This window comes from Austrofundulus limnaeus, unplaced genomic scaffold (genome assembly GCF_001266775.1).
Source record: "Austrofundulus limnaeus strain Quisiro unplaced genomic scaffold, Austrofundulus_limnaeus-1.0 Scaffold476, whole genome shotgun sequence".
Classification (NCBI taxonomy): domain Eukaryota; kingdom Metazoa; phylum Chordata; class Actinopteri; order Cyprinodontiformes; family Rivulidae; genus Austrofundulus; species Austrofundulus limnaeus.
In genome coordinates this window covers 19,016-33,035 of record NW_013952878.1, presented here as the reverse complement: position 1 = coordinate 33,035, position 14,020 = coordinate 19,016, and the positions used below count along the sequence as shown (strand labels likewise).

At 38.0% G+C, this 14,020-nt stretch overlaps 1 protein-coding gene across 1 annotated transcript in view; it reads right to left on the bottom strand.

Annotated features, from left to right (window-relative positions):
* nckap1 (NCK-associated protein 1) overlaps positions 1-14,020 on the bottom strand; it is a gene marked incomplete in the record, with an annotated part of 56,035 nt that overhangs the window by 39,085 nt on the left and 2,930 nt on the right. The window contains 1 exon segment of the mRNA XM_014025438.1: positions 5,851-5,868. Within this exon segment, the coding sequence (XP_013880892.1) occupies positions 5,851-5,868 (18 nt within the window).

Genomic DNA, 14,020 nt, shown 5'->3' with positions numbered 1-14,020 from the left:
TTAGACCTGTACCACCACACAGACCAGGTGACCCTGTGTTGAGTCTTAGCACGCTGTCCAACAACATTCTCTGACATTGTTGTAATTTCAATTAATATTTTGGTTTTAAACTTCTAACTAATCCCTGCTTGGACGTCATGGTTTTGCTGAGGCATTGTAAGATGGTAAAATGTTGCAGTAATGACAAAAACATTCATACGTAATCTTTACTATAAGAATGAAGTTTCGATTAGCTCTTAGAGAAAAATCAGAATCCACCAACACCTGAGTGGTTAAGTTTTACAAAAACGGTAATTGTCCAGTAAAGCTGCAACCAAAGTCGGTAGTTCAAGAGGCAGGGATCGAGCTCTGAGTTACTAAGTAATTCAGTTAACAAAACAGAATTATATTTCACAATAGGTTTTTGAGAATCATAACACACATCTTGTATAAAACTGGCCTCAGGTTTACGACAGGAGCCCCACTGTGTTGATTTCTACTGAGTGGAGAAAACCGTCTGGTTGTTTTGACTGAACTGCAACTGTTGGACACTGGCTGGTGAGCAGCATTCACAAAGGATTCTTTTACAACATTTACAGAAGGGGTTTCATCTCATTTCCTCGTGTCTCTGGAGTTCATGTCGCTAGCATTTTGAACAGATGAAAAAAAATCTATGCAGCAAAATTTCTCTTGAAATGTGATAATGACAGTGGAGATTAACCCTGTCTCTATCGTCAGTCTCACGATGTGGTTCTGCTCAGAAGTGAGTCTCCATATCAGTGTGTCCCTAACTCTGTGGGCGTGACTGTGAGTAAATTGTCAGCCTATATGGTGAAAAGGTAAAAAGAAAATAAAAGAAGTTGTGGTTAAATTGGTAGTTGGACAATTATTTTTTTACGGCACTGTTTGTAAGTGTGTGTAACCGTGGGCGGCTAGTTTGTACGAAACCTCCTGGGATGTCTGGTGATTTCAGACACTCGAGCTGTGCTCACCTCCATCACTTCTCTCCAGGAAGAAGAAGTTCTGCCTCGGCTCAGCCAATCCACGGGCAGAGGTTGTTAACGCACAATACTCTGTTCTACCTGCTAAGAACCACTGCTGAGGTTCTGAAAGCACAGTTGGAACCAGAAATGGAGACATATTTGGCCGAGGCTGAACTGAGGAGAGGGGGCCTTAGTGGACCAAAGTGGGCAACAAAATAATACAGTTTTGCAGGTCGTGAGTACAAGACTAAATCACAATTTTCTCAAAACTGGTTACATGGTAACAAATACTCAGAACTCAGTAAGACTCTAAGTTGTGACTTTGTTTTTGTTCATTTGATTCCTAAAGTCCGGTCAGATCTGACAGAGTTTATTCTCAGGATTTAGTTTAAAATGCCATTAATGATGCCTTCAGATAATCATTTAGTAAATCTCATTGTAGCACTCTGAACTGTGAGAAGCCCTAACCCTTGTGTTCAGCAGCATTTCTTTACATCAGAAATAAAATGTAATAATGGGCTAAAACATGCATAACTTAAATTAAATTTCAGTTAACAGTTTCTATCATACATGATTAAACAAGTGATCTGAATTACTTCAGTACACATGACACCATCAAAGACGTAATCACATTTCAGTAATTGTTTTACTTTTTGAAAGGTTTTGTTATTTTATCAGGACAAAATTATTCAAACCAATTAATAACTTGATTTGGTGTGGTGTCCATTAGTGCTGGTGGAGGCTGGTGGAGTAAGCTGGTTGACTGGGTTGGGGCTGATGGAGGGATGGATGGAAGGAGGGTGGGAGTGGATGAAGGGATGGGGGACATGAGAGAAAGCTGAAAATCATAGCAGACGGGAAGGGACAGGAAGAGGCTGTTGTCTGGATACCAGAACAGACCTGGGTCTGGCCCCCACCATTGTTTCTACACTCCAGGTAGAAATTAATGGCCGAGCTTCTCAAAGGGCCCCACACTCCCTGACAGACGGTGGGGGACCCTGAATACATAGCAGCGGGCCGGGGAAACGTACATCTGAAAACTAATTACGCCTGCTAATTACTGGATGCAATGTTTGAGTCCACCGCAAACCACTTCCTCCCTGAAGTGAACTCGTTTATGTCTGTCACTTCTCACAGTGAGCCTTTTCTTTCTCACAAGAAGGGACTGGAACTGCTGAGAGAAGAGCAGAAGAAAGGCTCGACAGAAAGGACGGACTCATGAGATCACTGACCCACTCCAGAACCACCACAACCTGCTAAGAACCATCTGACCACTTGAACCAGTTCTCACATTGGACAGGATTATTGACCAAAATATTCTGAAACCAATTCACAAAATAAACCCAACAGCTTTGAAGGATTAAATATCTCCTAACTAACATTGTTTTTGTGTCGGTGCATCTAAAACAAACCACAACTGAATTAGAAGTAGATTAGATAGACATTATTGATCAAGAGTCTAAATAAAGGTTCTTATGTTTTCATGTGAAGCAGATTAACTCATCTCGAGTAAATTAAATCATAAATGCGGAGGGAACATTTGATAAATCAGTTCATTTTATTTAACACTTATTTTGCTGAGAGTAGGGACTCATGATATATTGGCATTGACATCGGTATCGGCCAATATTGGTCATTTTTTAGAATATAGGTATCGGCCCGATACGTAAAACGGGGCTGATATTAACGTCCGATACTGATTTTCCATGTTTTAGCTTTGTGTTTCTGTTTTGGGAGGCAAAATGGTTGGTTGAGTGGTATCTTGATCGTGATAGTGATATGGACACAGCATAGCCAGGAATAACTGAAGTAGGAAGCCATGTCAGAGGCCTGGTCATTTATTTACCGTATCAAAAAAAAGACACAAGTGTGTTTGTGCATATATGTATAATATAATTTGTGTGTTTGTGTAATATCAGTAAATATTGGTTATCGGCAATAACACTAATATTAATATCGGATATCAATATCGGTTGAAACTTTCATATTGGTGCATCCCTAGCTGATAGTCTCACTAAAGTGGAAAAAAACTGCTAGAAATTAGGGCTGGGTGATATGCACCCCCCCAAAAAAAAGTCAGATTCTTTTCACCCCAAATTTGATTTTAATTGATTGTTTCCCACTTAACGGAGTGTCTCTGATTCAGGTGTCGAAACAAATTTGTTGTTCTCCTGATTTTTGTATCAAGAGTCTTCAAACAGATTTTGCAGTGAGGTGTTTGTTGCTCCAAGTCTGAGGTGGTAAAACCTCACCAGTTCCAGAAAACTGAAGACACAGTGCCTTTTTCAGAAGTAGATCCTCTTTGCTAGCTGCCATATTGTCATGTTGTACCAAGCTTCTTGAGGGACAGGTGGGGTGACCTCTGATCTACAGAAGCCCCAGAGAGCACTGGTGGGAAAAAAATCTAGATTTTACCTAAATTAAATCTTTATAAATGGAAAATTCAAATTAATCAATTAAATCAATTTATCGCCCAACCCTACTAGTAATTGAGTACAGTATTTTCACATACCAGAGTAAATATTTAGAAATTATTAATCTAATTTTAACTAAATGGAGGTGGTGACATCTTTGTTGACCCTCACAATTTATCAGAGCCAGAAACCCCAGAGGAAAGGCTTCTAGAAATCCTAAAGTAAACATTTCTTCTACAGTTTTTCAGAATATCTTTGTGATAAAACAAGATTTTTCTGTTTTTAGGTAGTGAAGTATTTTCCTGTCTGACAGTCCTGCTCTAAACGGTAAAGAACTTTGTGGCGTGGTACTAAAACTAGAAGGTTTTACATTTATTTATAAAGGGGCAGATATTATAAGATTTATTCTTCTTCAGCTGGATTTAATTTATTTGAATTTTTATACAGTTGTTAGGTTTTTAATTAAATGAATACATTTCTAAAATAATAATAATAATAATTATAACAAGTTAGAACCTACACAGCAAACACAGGAGTGTTAAAATTTCAGTGTTAACCTTTTGGGTGTTGATTTAACACCCTCTAGTGTTATTTTAACACTTTCTGAGTACACTCACACCCAGTGTTGGTGTTAATTCACAGTGTTGGTTTCCTCAGTGTTGTCTCAACACTGGACAGTGTTAAATAAGCTCCGCCCACAGTTGTCTTTTATATAACTAAACAGTGTTGTTATATGACACCATGAAGTGTTGAAAGAAGCATTCTGAAAAGCTCCGCCCTCTTCCACCTCATGTCAGACAGACCAGCATTTACCCAGCATTCCTTGCTGAGAAATCTTGCAGAAATGACGTTTTTGTATGTTTATGACTGTTAAAGACACTCATGAGAGTAAAAATTAATTGTTCTGGTTAGTTTTCTTGTTCAGTTTGATCAAGTTGTTCAACTTTGGGTTCATGTTTTTGGCCAAAAATCAACACCATGAGTGAGAGGTACTTCCTGGTGTGTGAAGAAGGGTGACTCCATTATACTTTTCTACTAACTACTGAGAGTTGATATTAACTCTGAGTGTTGAATTTACACTCTCAATTTGATGGTGTGTTAAAACCTTGTGGAGTCTGTTAATTTTACAAACACCACAATTTCCTTCGTTAATAAAAATAATAATACACGGGTGTTACTTTCAACACCATTTTAACACTGTTGAAATGTTAAAATGACACCCCGTATTGCTGAATATTTAACACAAACACTATTTTTATGTTAATGTGACACCAAGAATTGTTGAATATTAAAACACTGGTTGGTGTTAAATTAACAAAGAAATGAGTGTTAAAATTTAACACTTTCACAAATGTTATTTTAGCACCAGCAAGTGTGGACACATATAGACACTTTGTCGGTGTTAAAATTAACACTGTGGGTGTTAAATTAACACTGGCATTTTTGCTGTGTAAAGATGTCCTGAGTCTCAAACAACAACTTACATTGTACCTCACTGGACTGTTGAGGACTGGTTGGAACCTCAAATTCACCAGAAATGTTACATTTTTACTTGGAATCACACTGAACATAAATTTGCACATCGGGTGTTGAAGTCTGGGTCAAAATCCTTTAGGAGTTTACAGACAGAAAAATACAACTTTAGAGTTTCAGGGTTTGAGATCTGACTGCTCTGAGAGGAAACTTCCTGTTAATATTTTGGTTGAAAACATTTTACGTTTAAAACTCCTGCAATGTGGGATGAGGAAACTAACCCTCATAAACCTGTGGGAAACTTTGTGTTTATGTAAAACGCATGTATCACCTGAGTAACATGTACCCATAATCCTCAGAGGCGTGTGAGCTGCTTGTTTCTGGTTTATACTGTAATCTAACTGTAACTAATCTAACTCTGTCAGGAACATTAAACTCAAGGTTTGTGTCTGAAGAAGATAATAAATAATAAATGAGTTGATTATAAAGAATAAAAAATATTACATAATTCTGTCATTAAATTAATATATTCACGTCAGTGATTGGTAATTTTGGTCAAATGTGTTGAATCTAAATTTTAGCAACGATATTTCTCCAACATGTGAAAATGTAACCACATAATAGTGACATATGTCTCTAAATGACAAAGCCTTTTGGATCAAATCGTTTTAAAATTGGACCGTGACATTTTTGGTCTTGATGTGTTCCTCTGCCAGAAACAAATTTCCCTTAGAGAACAATGAAATATTTCTTATTTTATCTTCTTTTTATGCAGCAAAAACAAAGGAACAGAACCTGCAGAGTGGGTCAGAAGGAGTGGATGGAGCCCAGGCCAAATCCTCAGCATCACAGACTCAAACATGAAGAGGAGGAGTGGGGTACAAAGGAGGGGACCAACAGATCAGTACAGGTAGCCAGGAGGAGGTGGGGGAGGGGGAGGAGGAGGAGGAGGGTGAGAGAGGAAGGGGGTTCATCAGTGGAAGGTGAGAAATTTTGCAAACCTTCCAAACTTGTCCTTGCTTCATAGGAGAGGGGGGAAGCATTGGAACGGAGAGAAGAAGAGAAGAAATCAAAACAAAGAGCCCACCCAGACAAACAGCTTGATCACTGGTTTACACACAGGCAGACACACACACACACACACAAACACACACACACAGAGAAAAGCTTTGAAAACACTGCTCTCACTCAGATCCTGTCCAAACGTGAGTTTCATCAGGCTCCGTTCACACTGCAGGTCTTTCTGCTCAGGTCTGATGTGTTTCTGGGTCGTTCACCTCATGTTTCAGATACGACCTCCATCAGACCGTTCACAGCTCTGAACAGATCCACAGAGACAGGAAGTCACACTCAGCCCACTGTGTTTACATCCAGTCTGGATCTGCTGCGACCTCAGAACTGATCCGATAAATACCTGAGCTGCTCGTTCGCTTCAGTCGTTAGATTTAATCTGGACTCGACGGCTGCTTTGGAGCAGGATTACATTTTTGAAGAGAAACGTCAAACTGAAGGTAGAAATTACTCAGGTATGGATTCCATCATGTTAGCATGGATACGGTCTCACACAAACGTTAGCATCATATACTGGAGAGTCTCAGTCCTGCAAGATCTGACAAATTAAAACAAGACGAAAAAACTGGACTTCAGCTCTGCAGCTGAAGACGTGCAGATTTAAACTGCATCAACTTATTATTATTACGACCACACGGACGTTTGTCCTGACCTCACTGAGGTAAAGTCTGATGAAACAGGTCGCTGGGTCACATTTACCTGCAGTGAGAGCGTAGCCTGAGTGATGCCTTCAACACACACACAGAAAAACATTTAATTACATTAACACTTGTATCAGTGCTCATCAGTAACACAACGTGTATAAACCTCGCCACACACACACACACACACTCACAGTGAAAATATCACATCTATGTTTAAGGAGAGGAAACACTGGGTGAGTCAGCAGCTCCACTGTCTCACAGAACATGAAGAAGTTGGGCGGCTGTTGTTTATAACTGATGGTGCTTCACTCCCTGAGCGGTACAGCTACTGGCACATGACCATCAAATTAATGTGTCAGTTCTCTATGTCACTGCTGCATGGACATGCAGTGAAGTCTATCACTGTAAGCACTGTTTTGTTCTTAGATCAGATATTAATATCTATCTGCACCAGGGCTGCCACAAACGATTATTTTTATAATCGATTAATCACCAATTATTTATTCGATTAGTCGACTAATCAGATCATACGTTAATTGAATATAAAACATAAAACTTATCACGTCAGAATGCAGCTGCTATTATATAACCATGGTTAGAGTTTAGCTATATGCTAACTAAAAATAATTGCTGTGGAAGGTAAGTTCTGCTCTGCAGATATTACACAGGTTTCTCTTTCATTTTCTTAAAATGATCCCACACTTTGAGCTCTGTTGTCAGGTAGCCATGATACCAGAGCCTGTCTGTATAATGTCTTGTGACGTCCACGGCCTACCCCAGTTACCACTACTGTGCATGTGTGTCAAGGACAGAAAGGCAGACGTGGCAGTGGAAGGTGTCAAAGCAGTTTGGAGAGAAAAACAAAGTAAAGAACAAAAAAAGAAAAGAAAACGATTAATCGATTATTAAATTAGTCATCGATTATTTTAATGATCGATTAGTCGTCGATTAATCGATTAATTGTGGCAGCCCTAATCTGCACCCTGGTCTAGGTGTCAAAACCTGCTGAAGTCCTGTTTCACATGAGCACCAACACCACGTCCTGTCAGACTGAGTACAAGTACAAGTAACAACATGAGTACTACTCAAGTCATGTGCTGTCAGGGCGGGCAAGATGAGACAAACAAACACACAACAGTTAAATAAAGCAAATATTAATATTTATGTTAAAAAATGAAATTTGATTATTTGATTGAAGCAGTACTTTCTCCAGTGGTTCCCAAACTTGGGGTCGGGACCCAAAGTGGGGTCCTGAAACATCAAGATGGGGTCCTGAAAATATTTTCTAAATTAATTACATTTTTGCCTTAGTTGCCTAGAATGTATAAATGTAGAATAAAAAATATTGTTGCTATGCCCATGTTTAGTTGACCTGATACAAATGTTTATCATCCAAAAACAGTTGTGGGCTCAGGTCTCTGCTGCTGTTATTTTGTGGGTCAAAGCTGAAAAGTTTGTGAACCACTGCACTTCAGAAATCAATTTAAAGTGTAATAAAATAATTGGTGATGTAATATTTTCCCTATAACAATTACAAAATCACAAAATCAGTATAAATAAGTATTTATATTTGTGTAGCTTTTGTTTTTAGGGTTATTAACAAAGTTTGTGTACCCAGACCAGTAATATTTGGGGTCACAAGTTTTTGCCATGAATATTTTCTGTGTCAGAAGATAAAAAGTTTGGGAACCACTGTTCTATACCATCACAGCTCGTTACACAAACTTACAACTTTTTTAGAACAAGCAATAATTTGGTTTGTGTTTCATATTGACAGATTATTGATAAACAGTCAATATCATGACGATGGGCATTTCAGGCTTGATTTTGGGGCCTCTGATTGTGATAAAATGAAATATCCTCACTGATGTCTAAAGAGCTCATACGTGACGCCTGTTACAGTTAAACTTGGTATTTTATAAAAACTAGCTTAGAAAATAATGGGTCAGAACCAATAAAATAGCTCCACCATCTGATTTTAAAAAGGCATCGTTTTGATGATTTAAGTTTTATTACATCAAATGAATTTTGAAATTTGTGAATAATCTTACCCCTGATGTACATCGATTCTTGTGTTACAAAAACCAACAACAGACCCACTCGAGGATCAGCCCATGCTAACTGCAGACTGTATAATCAGTGGTGGGCAGCACTCATTTAAAAATATGTTCCACTAGCCCTAAAACACTAATTCAAATATTTACGTCTCCTAATTCTAAAGCACTAAAATAACCCAGTCAACCCATGAACATTCAACAGACAACGAGTTACATGTTGCTCTCTTAAGATGCATCGACTCCACAGCTGGATTTGAGTTCATATATTTTTAATATGTCACCTGGTGGATCAGTGACACATATGAACAAAATGAGTGACAGTTTTCACCCTCAGCTGTTAACATTAACGTTGATCAATAACATTTATAGACCTCAGCTAGTGCTTCTAAATTTAGCAAGTGCTAATCCACTAATAAATTTTAAAATTAGCAAAAGCCCTAAAGCACTAATCAGGAAATTAGTTCACCTATTAGTGCTTTAGTGCTTTAGGGGAACGGTGCCCACCACTGACTATGATAAATAAATACTACCAGGGCCAGTAGTCTCTCAGTAACCTTTGTACCACATTACATTAGCAACACGAACTCTGATTTCACATCTTTTAGAAACAAGAACATAAAAAAACAGTTAAAACCAAAAACAAACGTCATTAATCACCATAAAGTTAATTAGGTAGACACAGGCTCAGGTTGTAACTGACGTGATGACATAGCTCTGCCTACAGTCAGGTTGTGAAGCTGATGGTGTTACCAGATGTTATATTCATATAGCACAACATATAAAATCATAAAACTCAATTTGGAAGTACTGTATTTATTCTCGTATATTACCATCTTAAGTATAATACGCGCGTCATTTTTTAAGCTTAAAAAGAATGAAAAATCTAATCTCCATGTATACTGCTACCACTCATTTCAGATGTGCAGAGTTCCAAGATTTAAACTGCATGAAGTTATCATTATTACTACATGGATGGGTCAGTACCACAGGTGTGCTGATGGGCTTTGCTCCTGGACCCTTTTAATGGTATAGACCCAGTTTGTAATTTGCACACCCAGTTTCCCAGTGTTCTGTCAAACACAACTGTAGAAACAGATGTTGGTAAATATGATTCTGTTTGTACTCAGACTCACTCTTTTTTATGGTTAAACTGTAAGAAATCTTTTATCATTTAGTGGTTTTAATGTAAAACAAAAAGCTTTTCCTAAACACGATGATTAGCTGTAACAACTTTTGAGTTTGAGTGTTTGGTTCTGTTGAGGTCTCAGTCAAACATTAGAGGCTCTCAGGGAGAAAATGGCTTTTTTTAAAGGCACAGATTGACAGGTGTTGTGTGTGATCACATGTTCTCACTAATCCAAACAGCCTAACCAGTCAAAGTAACAACCCCAGGTACTGAGTGTGACGTTACCTCAACCTTGCTCCACACTACAGACCGTGGCTGCTGTTTGACAGGTTGTAGCTGTGGTAAGCCCAGTCTGAGAGGTATATTTATTTGTTGAACAAGTCGGAAAAATAAGCTAAATAAATTCTTTAATACTACGAAACCACATTACATTAACACAATATAAATTACATTCATATGCAGGGCTCTAGACTAACTTTTTGCACTGGTTGCACCGGTGCGCCTAATATTTTTCTTTTTTAGGCGCAGCAGCACAAAAGTTAGGTGCACCCAAATTTTCAACCACGTCGCATTTAACGTCAGAGTTTCACAGGTTATCTAATTTTTTTAATCACTGTTTATTAAGGCAATTAACTCGAGTCGCAAATAATTAGTTAACAATCTAGTAAACATGAAGTTCTTTATTTGAACCAGAAATGTCCAAGAATTATAACTTACTGAAAAGTATTTAAAGTGATTCTATAAAATTCTAAGTGCAAATGTTTAAGAGCTGAACGTCTTATAAACATCTTAAACATTTCATGGTTAAATTTCTTTTAGACACATGTCCCTCAGATGGATAACTCCTGTAGTTTGACCCTATGATCTTTGGCCTTGGATAAACCAGAAGGATGAACAGAGAATATTGATTAATAACAGAAATATTACTGATATTTATTAAAAGATTGTGCAGATTTTTTAAAAATAATGACACGTAAAAGTCTGCAATTTCATTAACATTAGTTGAATCTTATTATCTTATATTATTTCACTTAAATATATAAAATGTCAAGTTATATCCTCCTGAGACCCAGAAGAACCAATTTCACAGGGCTCTAGACCAGTGTTTCCCAAAGTTAGGGTCGGGACCCAAAGTGAGGTCCCAAAACATCAAGGTGGGGTTCTGAAAAGATTTTCTGAATTAATTACATTTTTGCCTTAGTTGTTACAAATGAGTGAGGTTGGTATATTTAAAAAGGATAAATGTAYTATAAAAAATATTGTTGCTATGCCCATGTTTTGTTGACCTGATACAAATGTTTATCATCCAAAAATAGTTGGAGGCACAGGTCTCTACTACTGTTTTGTACTATTCTGTGGGTCAAAAGCTGAAAAGTTTGGGAACCACTGCACTTTGGTTCCCAAAGTTGGGCTTGGGACCCAATTATGGGTCATGAAGCACCTTGGATBATCTCCAGAAATCAATTTAAAGGGTAATAAAATAATTGCTGATGTAATATTTTCCCTATAATTATTACAAAAACACAAAATAAGTAAAAATAAGTATTTATATTTGTGTATAAGCTGCTTGGACTGTCAAAAAGCCTGTGTTTTTAGGTTTATTAACAAAGTTCATGTACCGTATTTTTCGGACTATAAGCCGCGACTTTTTTCTGAACTTTGAACCATGTGGCTTATAGTCCGATGCGGCTTATACGTGGATTTTTTTCTTCAGCCACCAGGGGGCTCTTATGCTCCATTTGCTTCAACCACTCACTTCAAAAAAGAAAGGAAAAAAAAGAAGAAAAAAGCGATCGCTTCCAGAGCCGACTGTTGAAACAGGAAGCAGCGATTTAAAGATAGTCAATGGTCAAAAACTCATAAAAGGGGATAAAACAGACATTTTTCACGGTGGAATCTGACTGATAAAAACTTTGGCGCTTAATCCAGGACCAGTTTGTGGATAAACGTCGAGTGAAGAGCGCGGACTTTTTTTTCCTCATTGCACTCCCCGGGGAAGAAATCCCATGCAGTGACGTATGCTGGAGCGGGAGGGCTTTCCAAGCACAGCTTCAGAGCCAGCATTACCCCGGGAGGACAGTGACACAGAAAGCAGCACTGAACAGACACCGCTGTGTGACGCAGCTTTTCTCAGCTTGTTTAACTCCGACACTGAAGAGGAGGACTTCGATGGTTTTAGTGCGCCGGAGGACGATGAATGAGACGTTTTGTTGGACCAGAAACTGTTAAAGAAAACTACTAAAATAAGGTCAGTTAAATGAACTGTATTCCTCCGAACTTTAATTCCTAAAGGTTTGCTTTTTATGTTTTGATGTTGAATTCACTTTTTTGACAGCAAATTTGGGTGTACTGTTTTTTTTATGTTGGGGGTGCGGCTTATAGTCTGGTGCGGCTTATATGTTAATGTTGGCGGATTTTTTTTTTAAATGGCGGGTGCGGCTTATAGTCCAAAAAATACGGTACTCAGACCAGTAATATTTGGGGTCACAAGTTTTTGCCATYGATATTTTGTGGGTAAGAAGACAAAAAGTTTGGAACCATTGCTCTAGACCAGTGGTTTTCAAACTTTTTATCTTCTGACCCACAAAATTTTCATGGCAAAAACTTGTGACCCCAAATATTACTGGTCTGAGTACACGAACTACGTTAATAACCCTAAAAACACAGGCTTTTTGACTATTTAAACAGCTTGTACACAAATTTAAATACTTATTTATACTTGTTTTGTGTTTTTGTAATAATTATAGAAAAAAATATTGCAGCATCAATTATTTTATTACCCTTTAAATTGATTTCTGGAGATTATCCAAGGTGCTTCATGACTCATAATTGGGTCCCAAACCCAACTTTGGGAACCAAAGTGCAGTGGTTCCCAAACTTTTCAGATTTTGACCCACAAAACAACAGTAGCAGAGACCTGAGCCCCCAGCTGGATGATAAACATTTGTATCAGGTCAACTAAACATGGGCATAGTAACAATATTTTTTATACAACATTTATCCATTTTAAATATACTAACCTCACTCCTTTGTAACAACTAAGGCAAAAATGTAATTAATTCAGAAATGTTTTTTCAGGACCCCACTTTGATGTTTCGGGACCCCACTTTGGGTCCCGACCCCAACTTTGGGAAACACTGCTCTGGACTAACTTTTTGCACTGGTTGCACCGGTGCYCCTAACATTTTTTCTTAGGCGCACCAGCACAATAGTTAGGTGCACTCAAATTTTCAACCACGTCGCCTAACATCAGAGTTTTACAGGTTATTTTTTTAATCACTGTTCATTAAGGCAACATTAACTCAAAAATAATTAGTTAACAATCTAGTAAACAGAAAGTTCTTTATTTGAACCAGAATTGTACAAGATGGATCTTTGGCCTTGGATAAACCAGAAAGATGAACAGAGAATAATGATTAATATCAGAAATATTACTGATATTTATTAAAAGGTTGTGCAGATTTTTTTAAATAATAACACATAAAAGTCTGCAATTTCACCATTAGTTGAATCTTATTATCTTACATCATATCACTTAAATATCTAATATGTCTAGTTTTATCCTCCTGAGACCCAGAAGAACCTATATCAGATACTTGGAATGTAACTGTGGTGAAACTGATTAAGTGTAACAGCGGCCTGCCATACAGGTGAGCTTCCTCATGATCTGCTGCTCACAGAGTAGACCCCGAATGTTAAATTAACAAGATGGACTTAAGAGCAAGCAACCGTCCACATCTTGTTTTCATCTCCACAGTTAACAAGAAAAACAAGTTCTTCACACTCCAATTTGGAAAAAATAAAAGATAAAAACTAAGGTTGTTTCACTATGCGTGTGTGCAGGCCTACATGTTTTGGCTTCATGATGGGGCCAATTATTGATCATTTACCTGGTACACACAGCCTGGTGAGGTTAGGGTTTGGGTCAGGTGTGTAGCCTACCTGGGAGGTTAGGTTTGGCTATAGAAATGACAGGGAAATGAATGGAAGTCAATGCAAAGTCCCCATGAGGATAGAACAACAAACGTGTGTGTTTTTAGTCGTATTATTAGGAAATCAGGTTGCATTTACGACCAAATTGGTCGCACTCTAGAGCCCTGATATGTAAATCACCAGGAAATAATGACTGAAAAGACACGAAGTGTCAAAGACTACAGCTGTGTTCCTTAATGATAAAACTTCAGTCTGTTTGCGTGAAGTAGCTTTTATTTTTTCTGTCAGGCTGTCGGAGCGCTCCTCCTCCTCTGTCCGGTGCTGGTGTGGGGTGAAAATC